Genomic DNA, 16,658 nt, shown 5'->3' with positions numbered 1-16,658 from the left:
ATCCGGGTCAGTCCACATGCCGCCATCTCATAGGATGGACGAATGGAAGTTGGACTTGGCACAACCGACGACACATCCGCGGGGTGGTTGGCCATCCTCGCCAGTCGCCGCATTTGAATTGCTTGGCCCCGGTCCTGCTGATTTTCTGTGGGTAGCTCGGACGAACAAACACTTTCTCCCAATACGGAGAAATCAGAGAGAATTCTGGGGCCAGCTGCTTGGTGCATCGGGGCTCTCTTGGAGAATCGGCGTTTGTCTCGAATAGGTCATTTGGGAAAAACCACCGTCGATTCCGAACATCGTACGGTCTGTTGCCAGTGTCTCCGCCGACATGTGGGAATCCCAATTTGTTGGGAGGCTCTTGGGATGACAGAGTGTTGAGTATGGGAAGGCAGCCGTCTTACCCGCCGCGCCGTGGCCATGCAATCGTTTGTTTGCACTGCATCCTGCAGGGTGAGGCATACCTACACGCGCATACTCGCCTGTCTCGAATAGGCAACTGCGAGACTCAAGTCGACCTGCATCGTCAAGGGTCTGGACCACAAGCATGCGATGATTGACCTGGTATTAATGCCTTTAAGCGAACGGCTTTGCTGATCCAATTGCTCTTGATTGATTACTTCGCTTTGCGACCCTCAGATTTTCTATCAATGGCCGATGCTGCGTGACCACTTTTGACAAACTTAAGGGTAAATGAGCCTCTGTTCAAGAAACAGAGGTTTTGTCCGTTGATAAGGTCGGCAGTATCCAACGTCTGATCGTCGAAACGGACCGAGCTGTTCTCAAATACTAACCTGGGAAAACCAAGCGGTGTGCTGAGTGGAAGAAGTCTTCTACTATTCCGCCATCTGTCCCTGACATCAAATTCAATGGCGTAGTGTGCGCAATACGCTCGAGCAGCAGACGAAAATTGCAGGGCCGTACCTCCTGATTGGATGTCTCACGTTTAGCATATTATGGGAGGAGCTCTTGGGCAATGTGATTAGTTGCTATTAGAGATTGTCTGGCACATATCCCAGCTCTTGGTAAATGTCGCCAAATTGGCGGTCATAAGGTGCCATTTGACGAAACGCCAGCGGAAGAAAAAGCGTCATATCGTAGGTAGGTAGGTAGAGCAAAGCTGTGAAAATGGTTTTGTTGGCAGGTATTTGTCCCCGAAGCGACATAGTGTATTTTGTCTCTTTCCACATACATTAATGCTGCTTCCAGCACATGCCACCCAATAAACCCTGAACGCCTCCAGATTGACATCTCCCTACTTATAGATCCATGCTCATCAAGTACATTTCCATGATTCTCATGAACTTCGCCACAAAGGCCTCCAAGTGGAAGATGACCTTGGTGCCCATCCTGATTCTGTGCTCGTAGAACGCTGACCACTTGATCACCTCGGCCTTGAGGGCATCGTCAATCAGAGGGATAAGCTTGAAGGTGAGGGTCTTGAGAATAGTCGTTGGCGGTATGCAATGCGTCAGGAGGTCGTACAGCTTCGCCCGCACCTGGAGGATCCGTGCCGGGGTGTGCTCTTCGACGATTTCCCTCGCAATCTGGCTGATGAGCGCCTCCCAATCTGGGGGCGGGATTGGTGTGGTGTCTGTAACTTTCTCGCTGTGATGGGTCAGCTTTGGTGCCTCCCGGGATGACAAGATGACGTACTTCTGGGCGTGAACTGCCTCGTACATGAGAAGAGCTCGTCTCAAATTTCTGCCACTCTCCTGTGCTATCCTCATGTGCAAGCCCTTGACCATGGGCCAATTCTCCTTCTTTGCCGATACTGCCAGGACTTCGCAGATCTCCTCGTGACTGGGGGCAGCAACTCTGACCAGCAGCGTTCTCGATCGAATAGGGGCGATGATGTTGGCCGTCGAGTTGGCAAGGAGGATCAATCGCAAGTTGGGAGAGTACTTCTCCATCGTCCGACGCAGAGCCGCCTGCGCATCTCTTGTCAGGTGGTCCGCCTCATTGATCACCACAACCTTGAATCTCTGCTTTGCCGACTGGTCGACCTGTTGTGTCTGCGCCACCTCTTTCAGAAGGTCCTGGACCACGACTCTGTCATAGTTGCCGACATCGGAAGGTGTGATTTCGAGATGGTAGTTGGAGGCGACAATGTTGAATTCGAGCTTGCGGTTGCTCGATGTCTGGAACACTCGTGCGTCGATCTTGATCTTCTCTACGCCAGGTCCATACAGCTCCTTCAGCGTGGCGACGATGCGCGTCTTCTTGCCCGCGCCCGAAGGGCCGTATACCAGAAGGTGGGGGAAATCACCGCTTTGCGCCTGCATTTTGTGAGTTGCTGCCTATGACAGTTAGAAATTGGGAACCTACCAACGAACCAAGCCTATCTGACAGTTCCTGGTGGTATGTCAGGGCATCTAGTGACCGAGGTCTATGTTTGTCGACGATGAGAGCCATTGCGGTTGTTTGGTGTCTTTGTCGCTGGTTCTGTGTTGTTGTACTTTGGCCTGTTCAGTCATGGACTTTTTGGCGATCGACTGGGATGGAAGACGCGTTGAGAGCCAAAGTCGCGTTAAGTGGGAAATGCGCTCCAGTGTGGCTGGTGGATGAGGGCCGTGCTCCCCCCAGCTGCATGTGCCACATTGATACCCCCTCTACATACGGATGTACTGTGAGGTCTCCATGTCACTGGCTGCACCTGGACTTGAAGGCGCCTCTCTAATCCAAATCTTCAGCGCTTTTTTTTGGAGCTTGATCCATGCTTATTTTGTATCGAGGCATATTTCATTTCATGTTTCCGTGGCTTCAGTGCCTTGGCAGTCGTTGCACATGGAAAGCTTATAGTACAACCATTCCTATCCTGATATTGCTCCTAAAGTTCCAGGGGAATGGGGTATATGATACAGGCTTCGCTTATGCTTATCTTAAGCAGAAGAGCCGGCAGAAGGAGCGCTCGTCGGTTTGGTGGGCGCCTCAGCAATCAAGTCCGCTGGCGCAATCTGCTTTCTCGGCCTCTTCAACTCCTCCAACGTAACTCCATCAAGCTTCGTAATTCCAACCACCGGGGCCTCTCCCTTGTGGACGAATTCCCATTGACCTAATCTTGAATTAGTCCTGGTAATCTTCCTGAGGGCGGTATGTACTTACCAGGCAGCTTGTTACCGGCCAGGCGGAACGCATCCTTCGCAACAGCCTCGTGAAGCATTCCCTTGATTTCAAAAACAATCTGGTTTACTGCCACACGCGCAGCCCAGTGATCGAAAGAACCCTTACCCTTACCCATACGCATCTGGCATCTCGTATTAGCATCGATACATGACATATGCTCCGTCATCCCTCACCTCGTTACCGGAGACGTAGACTCCGACGTTACAGCATATCCTCTTGTACAGACGGTACTTCTGACCACGCAATCTCATCTTGATGGTGTCCTCGGCGTTCTTTAATTGCTTCGCGCTGATTCTTCGGTGGTGGTCCTTCATGCGAAGGCCATAATCGCCCCAGATCACAGTCGTGCCCTTGGTCGATCCTCCGGTTGCCACACGAGGCCGTCCCTTCATCATCTTCTTCGTTCGGTCGATCGAGGGTTCGAGCCAGTTGCCTTGCCTAGCAGTCGTCGACGAGAACGGGCGGGCCTCGCGGAGGATGTGTGATGCGACCAGTGGCTTGGTCAATTGGGGTCGGATGGCAGCGCCAAAGGGGTTTACTGATGGCGCCGCAGAGATTCTGAGGCCTTGGAGGGCGCCGAGAAGCGCCGAGGGAGCGTTGGGCCTCATGTTTGCGACTTGCCGATTGATGAGGTTGATGATAGTATCTCCAAAAAAATCCCCAGCTTTGCAGCACGAGGTGTGGCTGATGTGGCCTGAGAATTTGGGCGATCGTTTTTTCCTGGGGCTTGGATCTCCTGCTTCAGCCACACCCCACTCTCGTGCTTTAATGGAAAGAGCGACCGGGGGTCACGGACCTCGCGTCACTTTCGCGTAGGAAATCCATTACGAGCACGCTTCCTCGGACGCCAGGCACGAACGAAGCAATTGGCATCGGCCGTTGACCAACATCCCACCTCCCTTAGGCAACAGCACCACAACGGGCCTTTTAAAACCTCAATCACACCCCCATTGCAGTCAAACCATCACAGTCTTCCAGGTTGCTGCAATACCAATTCACAATGCCTGCTGACATCCGGTCCTTCTTTGGGCCAAAAGGTGGTGCACCTCCCAAGCCCGCACCGAAAAAGGTCGAGGAGCCACCCAAGAGCCGAAGGGGCAGAAAGGTCGTGGAAGACAGCGACGATGAGGAAGCACCTGCTCCGGCACCGTAAGGCATGCGAAGTCTGTTTTTGAAATGTCATTTTACTAAATGTACAACAGAAAGCCTGCAGCCAAGGCCGCCGACAAGAAGAAGATCAAGTATGATAATCATGGCCCAGTCCTGCTCACTTTGGCTAACCGATCTTTCAGGAGCGAGGCTGTGAAGGGAACGGAGACAACCGCTAGCGATTACTTCTCGTCATCAAAGACATCGAAACCAGCGCCCTCGCCGAAGACAGACCGAACAACCAAGGTGAAGACTGAGGTGGAGATCCGCACGAGTCCACGCAATAAGAAGGTCGCAGCCAGACCAACCGAAGAGCCTGCCAAAAACGGAACGACAGCTTCAAAGAAGCGTACGACCACGGCTTTCAAGAAGTACGACTCGGACGACGACGCCGATGCCTATGTTGACGAGGGCGACAATGACGATGATGGCGATATCTTCGCGGCGGATATCAAGGGACGAAACAAGCGGAAGAATGACGACTACGCGGAGGACGATAGTGACGAAGAGGTGCTACCGAAGCCCAAGCGGGTGGCATCTCGGAGTGCCGCCGCTGCGGCTCCCACCAAGCCAACAGCTGGCACCAAGAGGCGCAAGACCCCAGAGGAGGAATCTGAGGACTCTGAGGAAGAGCAACCTCCGCAAAAGAAGAAGGCACCCTCGAAGCCTCGTGCTCCTAGAGCAAAGAAAGCCGATGTCCCCGAGGACGCCACCTACCAGTCAATTCTGGACGACATTCCTACCGTTCGCCCTCCTACACCTCCGCCGCAAGACCCTAACACGAAGTTTGACTGGCGTAAGTCAGCTGCTGGAGGTGGCAACAGCAGTGCTGCACCCCCGAATGCTGGAGCTGCAGAGCTTCCCGAGGGTGAAGATGAGTGTCTTTCGGGCTTGACTTTTGTCTTCACTGGAGTGCTGCAAACGATCGGCCGCGAAGAAGGACAGGCTCTGGTCAAGAAGTACGGCGGCAAAGTTACAGGATCACCAAGCAGCAAGACGAGTTACGTTGTGCTAGGAGACGACGCAGGCCCGAGCAAGTTGAGGAAGATCAAGGATCTCGGCATCAAGACGATCAATGAGGAGGGTCTTTTCGAGCTTATTCGACGTCTCCCAGCCTACGGTGGCAGTGGTAAAGGTGCTGAGAAGGCACGCGAGAAGAAGAAGCAGGAAGAGGAAAACATCAAGAAGCAGGCTCTGGAAATGGAACGAGAAGAGAAGGCCAGGAAGGCCGCAGCTGAAAAGGCTGCGAAACAGGCTGCTGCTGCTCGTGGCACAACCACCACGACAACTCCGGCGGCTGCTCCGGTTCAGCTCTGGACTTCCAAGTACGCGCCAAGTCAACTCAACCACATCTGTGGCAACAAGTCCCAGGTCGAGAAAATCCAAGCTTGGCTCAGAAATTGGCAAAAGTCAAGGAAATATGACTTTCAGAAGCGTGGTGCAGACGGAATGGGCGGCACTCGTGCCATCATCATATCTGGGCCCCCTGGTATCGGCAAGACGACTGCTGCCCACCTGGCTGCAAAACTTGAGGGTTTCGACGTAATTGAGAGCAACGCCAGTGACACGCGCAGCAAAAAGCTTGTCGAAAACGGCGTTAGCGAAATCATGAACAATACTTCGCTCCTCGGTTACTTTGCCGGGGACGGCAAAAAGGTCGATGGGGTCAAGAAGAACATCGTGTTGATCATGGATGAGGTTGACGGAATGTCTGCCGGTGATCGAGGCGGTGTTGGAGCTCTCGCGAAGTTCTGCAAGAAGACCGAGGTGCCTCTCATTCTCATCTGCAACGAGCGCAAGCTGCCGAAGATGAAGCCCTTCGACTTTGTCACCATGGATATCCCGTTCAGACGCCCAACGGTGGAGCAAGTTCGGTCTCGTATCATGACTATCTGCCATCGTGAAGGGTTGAAACTGCCCGTGCCGGTGGTAGACGCCCTGATTGAAGGCAGCAACAAGGATATTCGACAGATTATCAACATGATATCGACAGCCAAGCTTGACCAAGCAAACATGAACTACGATCAAGGCAAGGCGATGACGAAGGCTTGGGAGAAGCACGTTATCCTCAAGCCATGGGATATCTGCCAGAAGATGCTTGCTGGTGGACTGTTCGCTCCCGCCAGCAAGACCACCCTCAACGAGAAGATTGAGCTCTATTTCAACGACCATGAGTTCAGTTATCTCATGATCCAGGAGAATTACCTCAGGAGCAAGCCCATGGCGCTCAACCACAAGGGCTACAACAAGAGAGAGGAGAACCTCAAATACCTCGAACTCGTAGACCAGGCTGCTGAGAGCATCAGTGATGGTGACTTGGTCGATCGTATGATTCATGGACCGCAACAACAATGGAGTCTCATGCCTACCCACGCAGTTTTCAGCACTGTCCGTCCCGCAAGCTACGTCGCAGGCCAGCTCATGGGCTCCAACTTCACTTCTTGGCTCGGCAATAACAGCAAGACCGGCAAGCTGAGCCGTTACATCCGTGAGATTCACTCTCATATGCGACTCAGATCATCAGGCGATGCTCATGAGGTTCGCCAGCAATACTTGCCGGTACTGTGGGACCAGCTCATCCGTCGCTTGTCTGTCGAGGGCAAGGACTGCGTGGATGAGATTATCGAGCTGATGGACAGCTACTACTTGACTCGAGACGACTTTGACGCCATTCAAGAATTGGGCGTTGGGCCCCAAGCCGAGGGTCGTGCCGACATCGAGTCAAAGACGAAGGCCGCATTCACTCGAACGTAAGAAATGCTCCAATAGCCCCCTGACATACCAATGGTCTAACTTTTCACAGATACAACGCCATGTCGCATCCCATTCCATTCATGAAGTCTAGCAATGTGATGGCTCCCAAGGCTGCCAAAGTGGCCCCAGACCTGGAGGAGGCCATCGAAGAAGAGGATGATGCCGCTGTTGCTGAACCTGCTGAGCCTGCTGAAGAGGATGAGCTTGATCTGAAGGGAGATAAATACATCAAGCAGCCCAAGCCTAAGGCTAAGAGAGCCACCAAGAAGGCCAAAGCAGAGGAGGACGAAGATGATGATGCGGATGCCAAACCTAAGAGAGGACGTCCCAAGGCCAAGACTACAGCAGCAAAAGGCAAGGGCAAGAAATAAGGACTGATAGTAGGAGATTGCCGTTTTGACCTTTGTAATTGTTACGAACAGGCGTTGCTCTCACTGAGGGAATGGAGCATGGTAGTGCACTTTAGGACTTGAGGAATGGTTGGAGGACGTGGGTCTTGCTCCAATGGATGTTGTTAGATATTGTATTGTTCTTGTACAAAGGTCCATTACTAGGCTATGCGTACTCATCTGACCTACCCTTCTTGGGGTCCTTCAAAGGCAAGATTATCATAATTCGATTTTGCACTCTTTGATAGTACAAGCTGAACAGCTGCAAGTGAGGCAGTTTCTGCATGTGCCTGGCAGAAAGATGTTCTTCACTTCCTTCTATAAAAGCTCGCATCCCCCTCCCATGGGAGCTGCCTTCCTCAAAAGCTATGGAACTTGAATCGCCTCCAGATCCCAGCTCTGTCAGGTCTATCAAATGTGGGCAGGCCTTTTAGAAATTCAGAGCGCAACTTTCTTCAGGGGTCCGGCCCGTCTCTCACAGGAAAATTCACCTAATCATTGCTCACTTGTCACCTCTAGGTGAAATCTCCTGCTTTGTTGCTCACAATACCCTCGGCCACACTGTCCGCCATCACAAAGGATAGCGAAATGGGCAAGCGCAAGACCTGGCCCAACAAAACTTGTGGAGGAATTGCGAAGGTTTGCAAAGGTACTTTGACTCCCTATTCACCACTACCTCTTCACTCTCACTTTTTCCATGTCCCGCTTTCCATTTCAGTTGGGCTGCTCGTTTCTACTACTCACTCAACTTTTTCTCCAATCATTACAATTAATATTTCTCTCCCTCCTTCCTTATACATTGAAGACAGTCTTTCATCCTGTCGACTGCAGTGGGATATCACCACATCCAATTTCATCATTGGGGGGCACCGCAGCTTCGACGTATAGCTCGACCTTCTGCTGACATTTCCCGGTATTCCTCGTACGATAGTTCTCATCTCGAAAAGAAAGCTGCCTCAAAAAGACCCCGAGAGGCTTGCTCTAAAAAATCTGTTGGGATCTTCTTCTGCGCTTTCCCGACGAGGGGAGGCGGATCAGTACTCAATGGGCCGACGAAGTAAGTGCTCAAATACCTCGCCTTCCCTCTACGATGGACCCAATTGCCTCTGATAAACATCTAACGAGCTCTCATAAGCGATACCAGAGGCAGTGGCCGCCGTCCGCGCTCACAGTCCTCATCAGCTCTCGATGATCGAGGAGGCTTCCCGCGAATCGACCCCTATGATTGCGACCGGAGGCAATCCAGTTGTTTCTGCCGATCACCTTCACGACTACCCTACTGAAGAAATTACTTACGAGAAGTTCGACAGTTCTGACATTCTTGAAGAGTATGTGCACCAGAACACCGACTACCGCTTTGATGAGGGTGCTTCCAATGTTGGCCCCCTAGGCTTCCGCCAAGGGGACCTAATCCAGCACAACGCAGACACTGTTTTGTACGGTAATTGGGAACAGGACAATAACCTGGAAGACTTCGACCGCTGTTCCAGTATGTCTCAGAGCTTCGGTATGACTTTGTACGACGCTGACTGAATCAGCTCCCGACACGGTGATTCATTACGATATGGACGAAATGGAAGCAGCTTGCCAGGCTCGCTCTTCGTCGCCGACTGCATCATGCCAACAGTCTATAGAAATAGGTAACATCGTGTGGAACATCTCTTAATTGTTCTCCCTTGTTCCCATACAAACTGGCGCTTCCCTTATTACAACCCCTGCCTCGCACTCATCCCTGCGTTTCTCACCAACACAAATGATGTTTGCATTCACCATCGTCCAGAACAGATGCTGATACCGCTTAGGTTCAAGCACTCAGAATGCTAGCTTGAAGATGGGTAGCTCATCTAGAGCGAAGGATTGGTCGATGTTCCAGAGCAATCTGGTCGACTATGGCCCGGACGACCCCAGCCCGCGACTTCCAGGCTGCTCTGCCGGCCACCCCTACAATAAGACGTGGAAACTGACGGATTCAATGATGATGGCTTACAATGCCATGCGAGGCCCCCCTTTGCTGCCGGGAAACGATCCTCTGCGCAATTGGATGGCCATCAAGGCGACAGAATCCATGAACGAGTCCACGATGGGGTCCACAACGGCCGAGTCGTTTCAAACATCTCGAGAAACGGCAAGCCAGGGCACAAGATCTGTGACGCAGACATCGCCGTCAAAGGATACAACTCAGACATCTGGACTGAGTTCTGGGGAGAAACGAGAGATGGAGGATTATGCCAAGTAAGCTCCCACGTTCAGGGAAGGACTTTCATTTAACCATCATACAGGATGCTGAAGGAGGCCAACATGGCTACAAAAGAGTATGCACCTCCTGAGACGGATCGCAACCCAGCCTACGAAGTGCCCCGTCCCAGATATCTTCACGTCTCGCCCAAGTTCAACAACTTCAAGTTTGAAGACTACATGCCTCCCGAGGTTTCTATGCCTGAGTCGGCTTACAAGCCGCCATACGATATTAATCGTGACTTCGGTAAGAGTAGCCTGACTTTTCTCGTGGACACGTTCTCATCTGTGACAGCTGATGAGTATGACATCTCGGATGACGAGGGTGACCCTGAATCGGGACGTGTATCGCCGTGCACATTCCGTCTACTAGCTGAAAGTTGCTCTCGACGAGACCCTCAGACAAATCAAGTCTTTATGGCGGAGGATGTATGTGGCCCGTTACTTCCCCTCCCTGAGGCTCTGACTGACTCTGTCCCAGGCTCAACGCATGCGCCCGGAGACGCCCCTTGAGGATAATGACAGACATCTCGTCATCGACCGACTTACGCTCTCCTTTGAGCTCCAGAGAGACGTCAACGATGGGGGTTGGATCACACCGTGCTACTCAGTAGAATCAGAGCCCTCCATCATCTTCAGTCCTCCAGGCAACTACCACTAGACCCCCCCCGGACTGGACCTTTCTAACCTCTTCAGGCGTTACCCTCAAGCACAAGATGCGCAACTGGTGGTTCGGCCTCTTTGACCGTATGGATCCGATTGCGGCGCGCCGCTTCCGCAAAGTCCAGTTCCGCGAGGCCAACGACCCTATTACGCCCCTCGAGACGACCTCGGTCCGCTCGGTCGTCTCCTCCAGTACGTCCAGCGATGACGGGATCGGCAACTACAGGAAGTCCTACACTGATGCTGAGGTCCTCGAAGCGCTGCATTCGCCCACCAGTCGCCGTGTTGCCGGCGTCGCCCCCCAGAACGCCCAGCTCATCATCTCGCAGCGCTGGCAGACTGTCACCCGATGGAAGAACCAAGATGCAGAGATGACGCGTGAGAACGACAACATGCGCGGCGCCATTGAGCGTGCCAAGATGGAGCTGCGAGAGATCCGGCTGGCGGTTGACCACATCGTGCAGAAGAAGGCCACGGAGGACATGGCGATGCGGCAGCGCAATCACAGGCGGATCCTTCGCCAGGTTTCGGCACACCTCCACGAGCTGCGGTACGAGATCCAGAGCAAGTTCGACGCTCTCAAGCATGCACAGACACAAAACCAGAGCATGAAGGCTGAGCTGGCGCTGCTTGAGTGGCAAATCAAGAATGAATGCGCGAGGGCTGAAATGGCGAGCCCCGATGAGGTCCGCAAGGCGGTCTCGGAGCACTTCCGGGATAAGATGGTCGCTCTTGAGCTTGCAGACTGCTTCTGAGAGTGAAATTCACTATCGCATCATTGATGCCTGGCCGGTTCCGCTTCACTCGACCTTGTTGAGAGTGTAGACTTCCTTGGCCGTAGGAGACCAGGGTTCTCTCTGTTTCCTCGTCTTTCGGCCGACGAGATGGTTGGCGAAAGTCGAGAAACCAATCACTACCGGATGCATTCCCGAGGGTGAGCCGAGTATTAGGTATTGCCAAGCTGGGAATTATCAATCAGTGGAACCGTTGACTAACACGGCGCGGCAGGCTGAAAGCGGGATTGGCAATTGTTGACATGCTCTTCCCTCCCGCTCTTTTTCTTGTTTGTCTTGCGCAATGTTTCGGCATAGGATATGCCCTTATTTGAGTACGATACCCCAAGGGCGAGGAAGACTTCGACGTCGAAATTGCCAACTCCCCCCCGCGAATTGTGTAGATAATCAACATCGAGAGTGTATCACGGAAATGAATAGTCATTGAAGATTCAATGTGATGTAGTGGCAGGGAGATCAAAGTCTCCAAGGCGGTGATTAAATTGTACCAGAGCTTTTGAGAAGAATCGTGAGACCCCGGAATCCCTCTCCGGGGCCTATGTACACAACATATCCAGATTCTATCCTTTTTCTTTTCTTCCAGTGAGGGCCAACCCATTTTGGCCCCCAATCCGCCATGCAATAGTAACGTCATGAGAGGAGCATTATACACCAACCGGAACGCCCAGTTCGCTGTTCCGGGAATCGACACAGTATCGTAGAACATAATGGTACAAAGGGGGCTGCGGCCGCCGAAGCCTCCCAGCGGCAGGCCAGCCCCATGAAATCTTTTGGTGAGAAGGACCCCCGCACATCAGCAGGGGCCGAGTGCTGGAGATCGCGAACGAGTCAGACGGTTTAAGCGTTCTTGACGACGCCGACCTTGGCGGCGCGCAGCACACGGCCGTTGAGCTTGAATCCCTTCTGCTGGACGTGGAAGACGGTGTTGTCCTCCTTGTCGGGCTGGGGCGCCATGAAGGTGGCGTCGTGCTCGTTGGGGTTGAACTTCTCGCCCTCGGGGTTGACGCGCTCGATGCCGTGCTTCTTGAGGGTGGACATGAGGATGTCGTCGGTCATCTTGAGACCCTCGTACAGGTTGACGAGGTCCTGGAGGTCGCCAGACTTCTCGGTGGCGTTGATCTTCTCCTGGGGCACCATGGAGAGCGCGCGATCCAGGTTGTCGACGCTGTCGACGAGGTCCTTTGCGAACTTTTGGAGGGCGAAGTCGCGGGCCTGCTTCACCTCGCGCTGTGTGCGGTCCTGGAGGTTGCGGAAGTCGGCGATGGTGCGCAAGCACTTGTCCTGTTGAGGGTTGCCGTGTTAGCCACTTTTTTCTCGGGAAGCCGACATCGGTAGGAGGGGTTAATTGCGCATCGACGAACCTTCCAGTCAGCGGCCTCCTTCTCCTTGGCCTCGAGCTGCTTCTTCAACGGTGACTCGGCGTCCTCAGCCTTCTCACCCTCCTTGGGCGCCTCGGCGTCCTTGGTCTCCTTCTCCTTAGCGTCGCTGTACCATCTTGCGACGGCAGGTTGAGAGGCCCGTATCCTGAAAGCCGGGGAAGTCTGGAACTGGTTCTGGAAGACAGACTTGGGGGTCTGGGTGCGCATGCCGGAGCGCACAGCGCGGGAAGAGGTGGCGATAGCTTGTCTGAACATTTTGGCGTTTGTGGTTGTTGAGATTGGGGGGCGCAGGAGGTGGAAGATTTAGAGGGGAGGGTCGGGAGGCGATACAGGGACTGTCGCGTGTGCTGAGGAGCTTTTAAGAGGGAATGAAATTTTATCGGAATGGCCCTCAGTGACGGATGGACTGCCGTTGGCCCCCGGCCACCCGGGAAACTTTTGCGCCCAATCAAGTCCCGGGATGGAGCTCCATCTCGGGGCGGATGAACGGAGGGGCCGGCGGCGAGCTTTATCGATAAGACTGGTGCCAAGGCAAGGCCAGTGTGGTTTAGCACGCCAGGCACGACGCTGCACGGTTGCTGGACCTTCCAATTGGGAGAGCGCGACTTCACCTCGCCTCCTGTCGCAAAAATATCCTTTCAGCCTTCCCCCACTGCCTAGCTATCGCCAACTCATCCTCGTACAACCCACCCACGTCGATACTCGGTCACAAAGGCGGCTTTATCAAGCACCCGCGCACTCGATCTCGGTGCTACTATTTGCTCTTGCGACGTTTCTCAGCCCTTCACAACTTGCAAATTAGACCTCGATTCGGCGGAGTAGGCGCGATGGAGTACGAACCGATGCTGTTGGACGGCGAGTCCGGGGGGCCTCAGATCAAGATTTCGGGGGTAAATCACACTGCTTCATCGATGGAATGAAGTTCGTGGTGCTAACAGTTTATCTGTCTGGTTAGGCCGACAACATCCACGTCAACTTTGACCTCTCGAACTGCGATCTCTCCTTTGCCAACTCGCTGCGGCGCGTCATCCAGGCCGAGGTTCCGACAATCGCCATCGACCTGGTCGAAATCGAAGCCAATACCTCTGTTCTTGCCGACGAGTTCATTGCCCATCGTCTGGGTCTCATTCCCCTACATTCGAAGGATGTCAACAGCTTATTGTACTCCCGTGATTGCGACTGCGAGCAGTACTGCGACAACTGCAGTGTCAAGCTTACTCTGCACGCACGCTGCACCTCCGACGAGACGATGAAGGTTTATGCGAGCGACCTGATTGTCGATAGTTTCAGACAAAATGGCACCGTAGGAAACCCTGTCATCATGGATCCGGAAGGTCAAGGCTCTCTGATCGCAAAGTTGCGCAAGGGTCAGGATCTCAAGTTGTCGTGCATTGCAAAGAAGGGAATCGCCAAGGAGCACGCGAAATGGATGCCCACGGCTGCTGTCGGCTTTGAATACGACCCTCATAACAAGCTGCATCACTTGGACATGTGGTACGAGGAGGATGCGAAGGCGGAGTGGTAAGTCTCTCAAGGTTTGCAGCGCGCAGTGTGTTATGGCGCTAAACATGTTTCCCTAGGCCTGAGAGCAAGTACGCGAAGATGGAGGACCCTCCTCAAGAGGGAGAAGCGTTCGACTACGACGCAGTACCTGAAAAGTTCTACTTTGAGGTCGAAGGCGTTGGAAGTCTAGAGCCCGACCAAATCATCCAGGAGGGAATCAAGATCATCCAGGAGAAGATGGCACTGTTGCTGCACATGCTCACCGGCGAGGCTGATGACGATGGTATGGGCGACTTTGACGGCCCACGTAGCCCCAACCTGGACATGGACGGTGGCAACCCCTGGGGACAGGACCAAGGTTACACCACCCCGTTCAACGGAGGCGCTCAGGGGTCATGGGGCGGAAGCGCGACGACTCCGTACGCTACCACCACACCCTACGGTGCTTCTGGCCAGTCTGGCTGGAACTGAGCATGATGATCCACACAATAAAGGCGTTAATGATCTCTTGAAGATGGGCGGCAATGGAGTTTTGCGAGTTTTGGGGACAGCCAGCATCAGCATGGACTGGCCTATTCACATAAAAAGACATTTGGGGTTCGCTGTATGAGCATGAGACTGGACCAGCACCTTGCGACGGGAGCATATCAGGGGTAAGAGGGGAGACGGTTTTGATTCTTTGCCAAAGTGGCTTTCCTGGCATATAGACTTGGCTCTGATACTGGCCTGGACGTCCGCGAGGGATGACGTCGAAAACTGAAAAGGCGATGCAAGAAAAAATGATACGAAAGGTGAGGGTGAAGGGGCCGAAAAATACAAGTAATCTGAAGACTCCAACCCTTCAAGGCACCCCTAATACAACTCACAAAACAGCCCAAATATGTGTCTTTCTGAAGCGAAACCCAGCATCCAACTCTTTTGTGTATCCCCAAGACTCCTGTCAAAAATGCAGCAGATGACCTCTTTCCAACGCCCCCTCATAACATATGCAGTGTCTAAAACGTTGAAGTCTAATGCTACTTTGCTCCCTAGATGGCTTCCTCGCCTCCAACATTGGTCACCGCTCTATAGACCTTGCGGTGCATTTCTAGGAAGACGAATGTACAGATGGTTTGGCTATAAGATGGTTAGTCGATTATTAGCGTTTAAGGAGAGACGTCGGAAAAACTCACGGCCCAAGCCTCAAGAAACTAGGCACCCAGCCCTTGAACATCCACCCCAGACCCTCTGTCTTGTAAATCTTGGCCAGGGTGTGCGCCAGCCCCTCCTGCGTGGTCGCGGACATGACGCGGGTCTTGATGACGTCGATCGGGCTCGTGACGGTCGCGGCCATGACACCGGCGAGGAAGCTCGCTGTGAAGTGGGTGGTGAGGTTATCGCCCATGGGCGTGTGCCTGATGAGCATGCCCTTGAAGGTGTCGTAAGATGCGAGCTGGGAGGCCGTCATGGCGGCGGCGCGCATGCTGTTGGGCAGCACGCCGCGGAACCAGCTCATGATGCCCTCCTCGCGCGCCATGCGCAGCATGCCCTCGAGGGCGTGGTTGTAGTTGCGGCGCTCGGCGGCGGGCAGGGCGGCGTCCTGCTGCATGCGCACGTTGAGCACGTCGGCGGCGTTGCCCGAGATGCCGCCGACGAAGCCTGAGGCGGAGGCCATGGCAACGAGGACGGGGAAGGCCGGGGCCTTGCCGTTGTTCTTGCGGGTCGCGCGGACCTTCATCTCCTCGTAGGCGCCGAAGCGGACGGTGGAGTAGGTCATCTGGCGGAGGAGGGAGGCGGAGAGGCCGTTGTAGAGGCCTGTGATGCCGTGGTTGCGGACGATGTGGGCGAAGGTGCCGACCATGTTCTTTGGCGCGTCGGGACGGCGGACCTGCAGGCGGACCTATGCATTTTCTTGGTAAGTATGAATGATTCGTTCGGGATTGCATGTTCGTCACGGCAATTGAGGCGTTCGTGATTGTGTGCTGGTGGTGTTGTTCGGGCGGATGCGTACCTTGACTGAGACATCGTCAGCATCCTGTAAGCTCCGGCGTTGCGATATCGCAGGTGCTTATCATGCACACACTTGCTCGATCACAAGCACGGGGGAAGAGAACTCACCCAGATCCAGGGGATGTGTTACGCAGGCGGCCATGCTACTGGCGCTGCCTCCGAACCAAAAGGGGTATCGCATGGAACTATCCGCCTTCTTCTTGGGTGTCGTCTGCTTCTGCTGCGGCTTCTCCTGGCTATCGACTTGCACCGCCTTCACCGGCGCCGACGAGGACGAGGCCTCGTCGGCGGGCTTGCTGGAGGCGGCGGAAGGGACCATGTTGGCGGTGGACTGCATCGTTGCAGCTATGCGATCTCGACCGAAAGGCTCATCCCGCTGCGGCGCAAAGTGAACCTGCGTCGCGGAAAACCAGAAACCTTTATCTGAATTTGACCAATTGATAACCGGAAAGGTTGTCTTCCTGGTTATCTATGTAGCAAGGTCAAGGTTTCTGCCTGTCGGCGACTCTAGGATAGAACGTCACTTTCGGGGAGGGTTGCGGTGACGTCTAGCGCTCGAAAAAGCCGACTTCGGGGTTGGCGTTTGGAGAAGTTGGAGGTGGTGAGGTGGTGCGTGGGCTGAAGAAGCCGAATGGTTCGTTCGGCTCGGTGTATCACGAACTTTTTTCCCCCCTCCC

General features: G+C 53.9%; 6 protein-coding genes across 6 annotated transcripts; 3 read left to right on the top strand and 3 right to left on the bottom strand.

Moving 5' to 3' along the window:
* Nucleotides 1–1,259: 1,259 nt before the first annotated feature.
* On the bottom strand, nt 1,260–3,734 carry GCG54_00002332 (Replication factor C subunit 5; the record flags this gene model as incomplete). The annotated part of the gene is made up of 6 exons (XM_045402426.1): nt 1,260–1,608; nt 1,657–2,279; nt 2,329–2,431; nt 2,989–3,055; nt 3,106–3,247; nt 3,300–3,734. 6 exons carry the CDS (start codon nt 3,732–3,734, stop codon nt 1,260–1,262), a joined length of 1,719 nt encoding a protein of 572 aa, XP_045258788.1.
* Nucleotides 3,735–4,126: 392 nt separating this feature from the next.
* GCG54_00002331 (Replication factor C subunit 1) lies at nt 4,127–7,400 on the top strand (the record flags this gene model as incomplete). The annotated part of the gene is made up of 3 exons (XM_045402425.1): nt 4,127–4,275; nt 4,329–7,025; nt 7,079–7,400. 3 exons carry the CDS (start codon nt 4,127–4,129, stop codon nt 7,398–7,400), a joined length of 3,168 nt encoding a protein of 1,055 aa, XP_045258787.1.
* A 606-nt stretch (nt 7,401–8,006) lies between these two features.
* Nucleotides 8,007–11,071, top strand: GCG54_00002330 (uncharacterized protein; the record flags this gene model as incomplete). The annotated part of the gene is made up of 6 exons (XM_045402424.1): nt 8,007–8,067; nt 8,563–8,907; nt 9,221–9,650; nt 9,698–10,082; nt 10,135–10,291; nt 10,350–11,071. The coding sequence occupies 6 exons, from the start codon at nt 8,007–8,009 to the stop codon at nt 11,069–11,071; spliced, it is 2,100 nt and encodes a 699-aa protein (XP_045258786.1).
* Nucleotides 11,072–11,947: 876 nt separating this feature from the next.
* Nucleotides 11,948–12,744, bottom strand: GCG54_00002329 (GrpE protein-like; the record flags this gene model as incomplete). Its single annotated transcript, XM_045402423.1, has 2 exons — nt 11,948–12,391; nt 12,472–12,744. 2 exons carry the CDS (start codon nt 12,742–12,744, stop codon nt 11,948–11,950), a joined length of 717 nt encoding a protein of 238 aa, XP_045258785.1.
* Nucleotides 12,745–13,316: 572 nt separating this feature from the next.
* On the top strand, nt 13,317–14,463 carry GCG54_00002328 (DNA-directed RNA polymerase II subunit RPB3; the record flags this gene model as incomplete). The annotated part of the gene is made up of 3 exons (XM_045402422.1): nt 13,317–13,379; nt 13,445–14,010; nt 14,070–14,463. The coding sequence occupies 3 exons, from the start codon at nt 13,317–13,319 to the stop codon at nt 14,461–14,463; spliced, it is 1,023 nt and encodes a 340-aa protein (XP_045258784.1).
* A 557-nt stretch (nt 14,464–15,020) lies between these two features.
* On the bottom strand, nt 15,021–16,318 carry GCG54_00002327 (Mitochondrial dicarboxylate transporter; the record flags this gene model as incomplete). The annotated part of the gene is made up of 4 exons (XM_045402421.1): nt 15,021–15,108; nt 15,165–15,871; nt 15,983–16,006; nt 16,055–16,318. The coding sequence occupies 4 exons, from the start codon at nt 16,316–16,318 to the stop codon at nt 15,021–15,023; spliced, it is 1,083 nt and encodes a 360-aa protein (XP_045258783.1).
* Between the last annotated feature and the right edge of the window lie 340 nt (nt 16,319–16,658).

The sequence above is a fragment of the Colletotrichum gloeosporioides genome (genome assembly GCF_011800055.1).
Source record: "Colletotrichum gloeosporioides strain Lc1 chromosome Unknown consensus_84, whole genome shotgun sequence".
Taxonomy (NCBI): Eukaryota; Fungi; Ascomycota; class Sordariomycetes; order Glomerellales; family Glomerellaceae; genus Colletotrichum; species Colletotrichum gloeosporioides.
The sequence above is the reverse complement of the archived record's forward strand: the minus strand, read 5'-3'. Positions and strand labels throughout refer to the sequence as shown.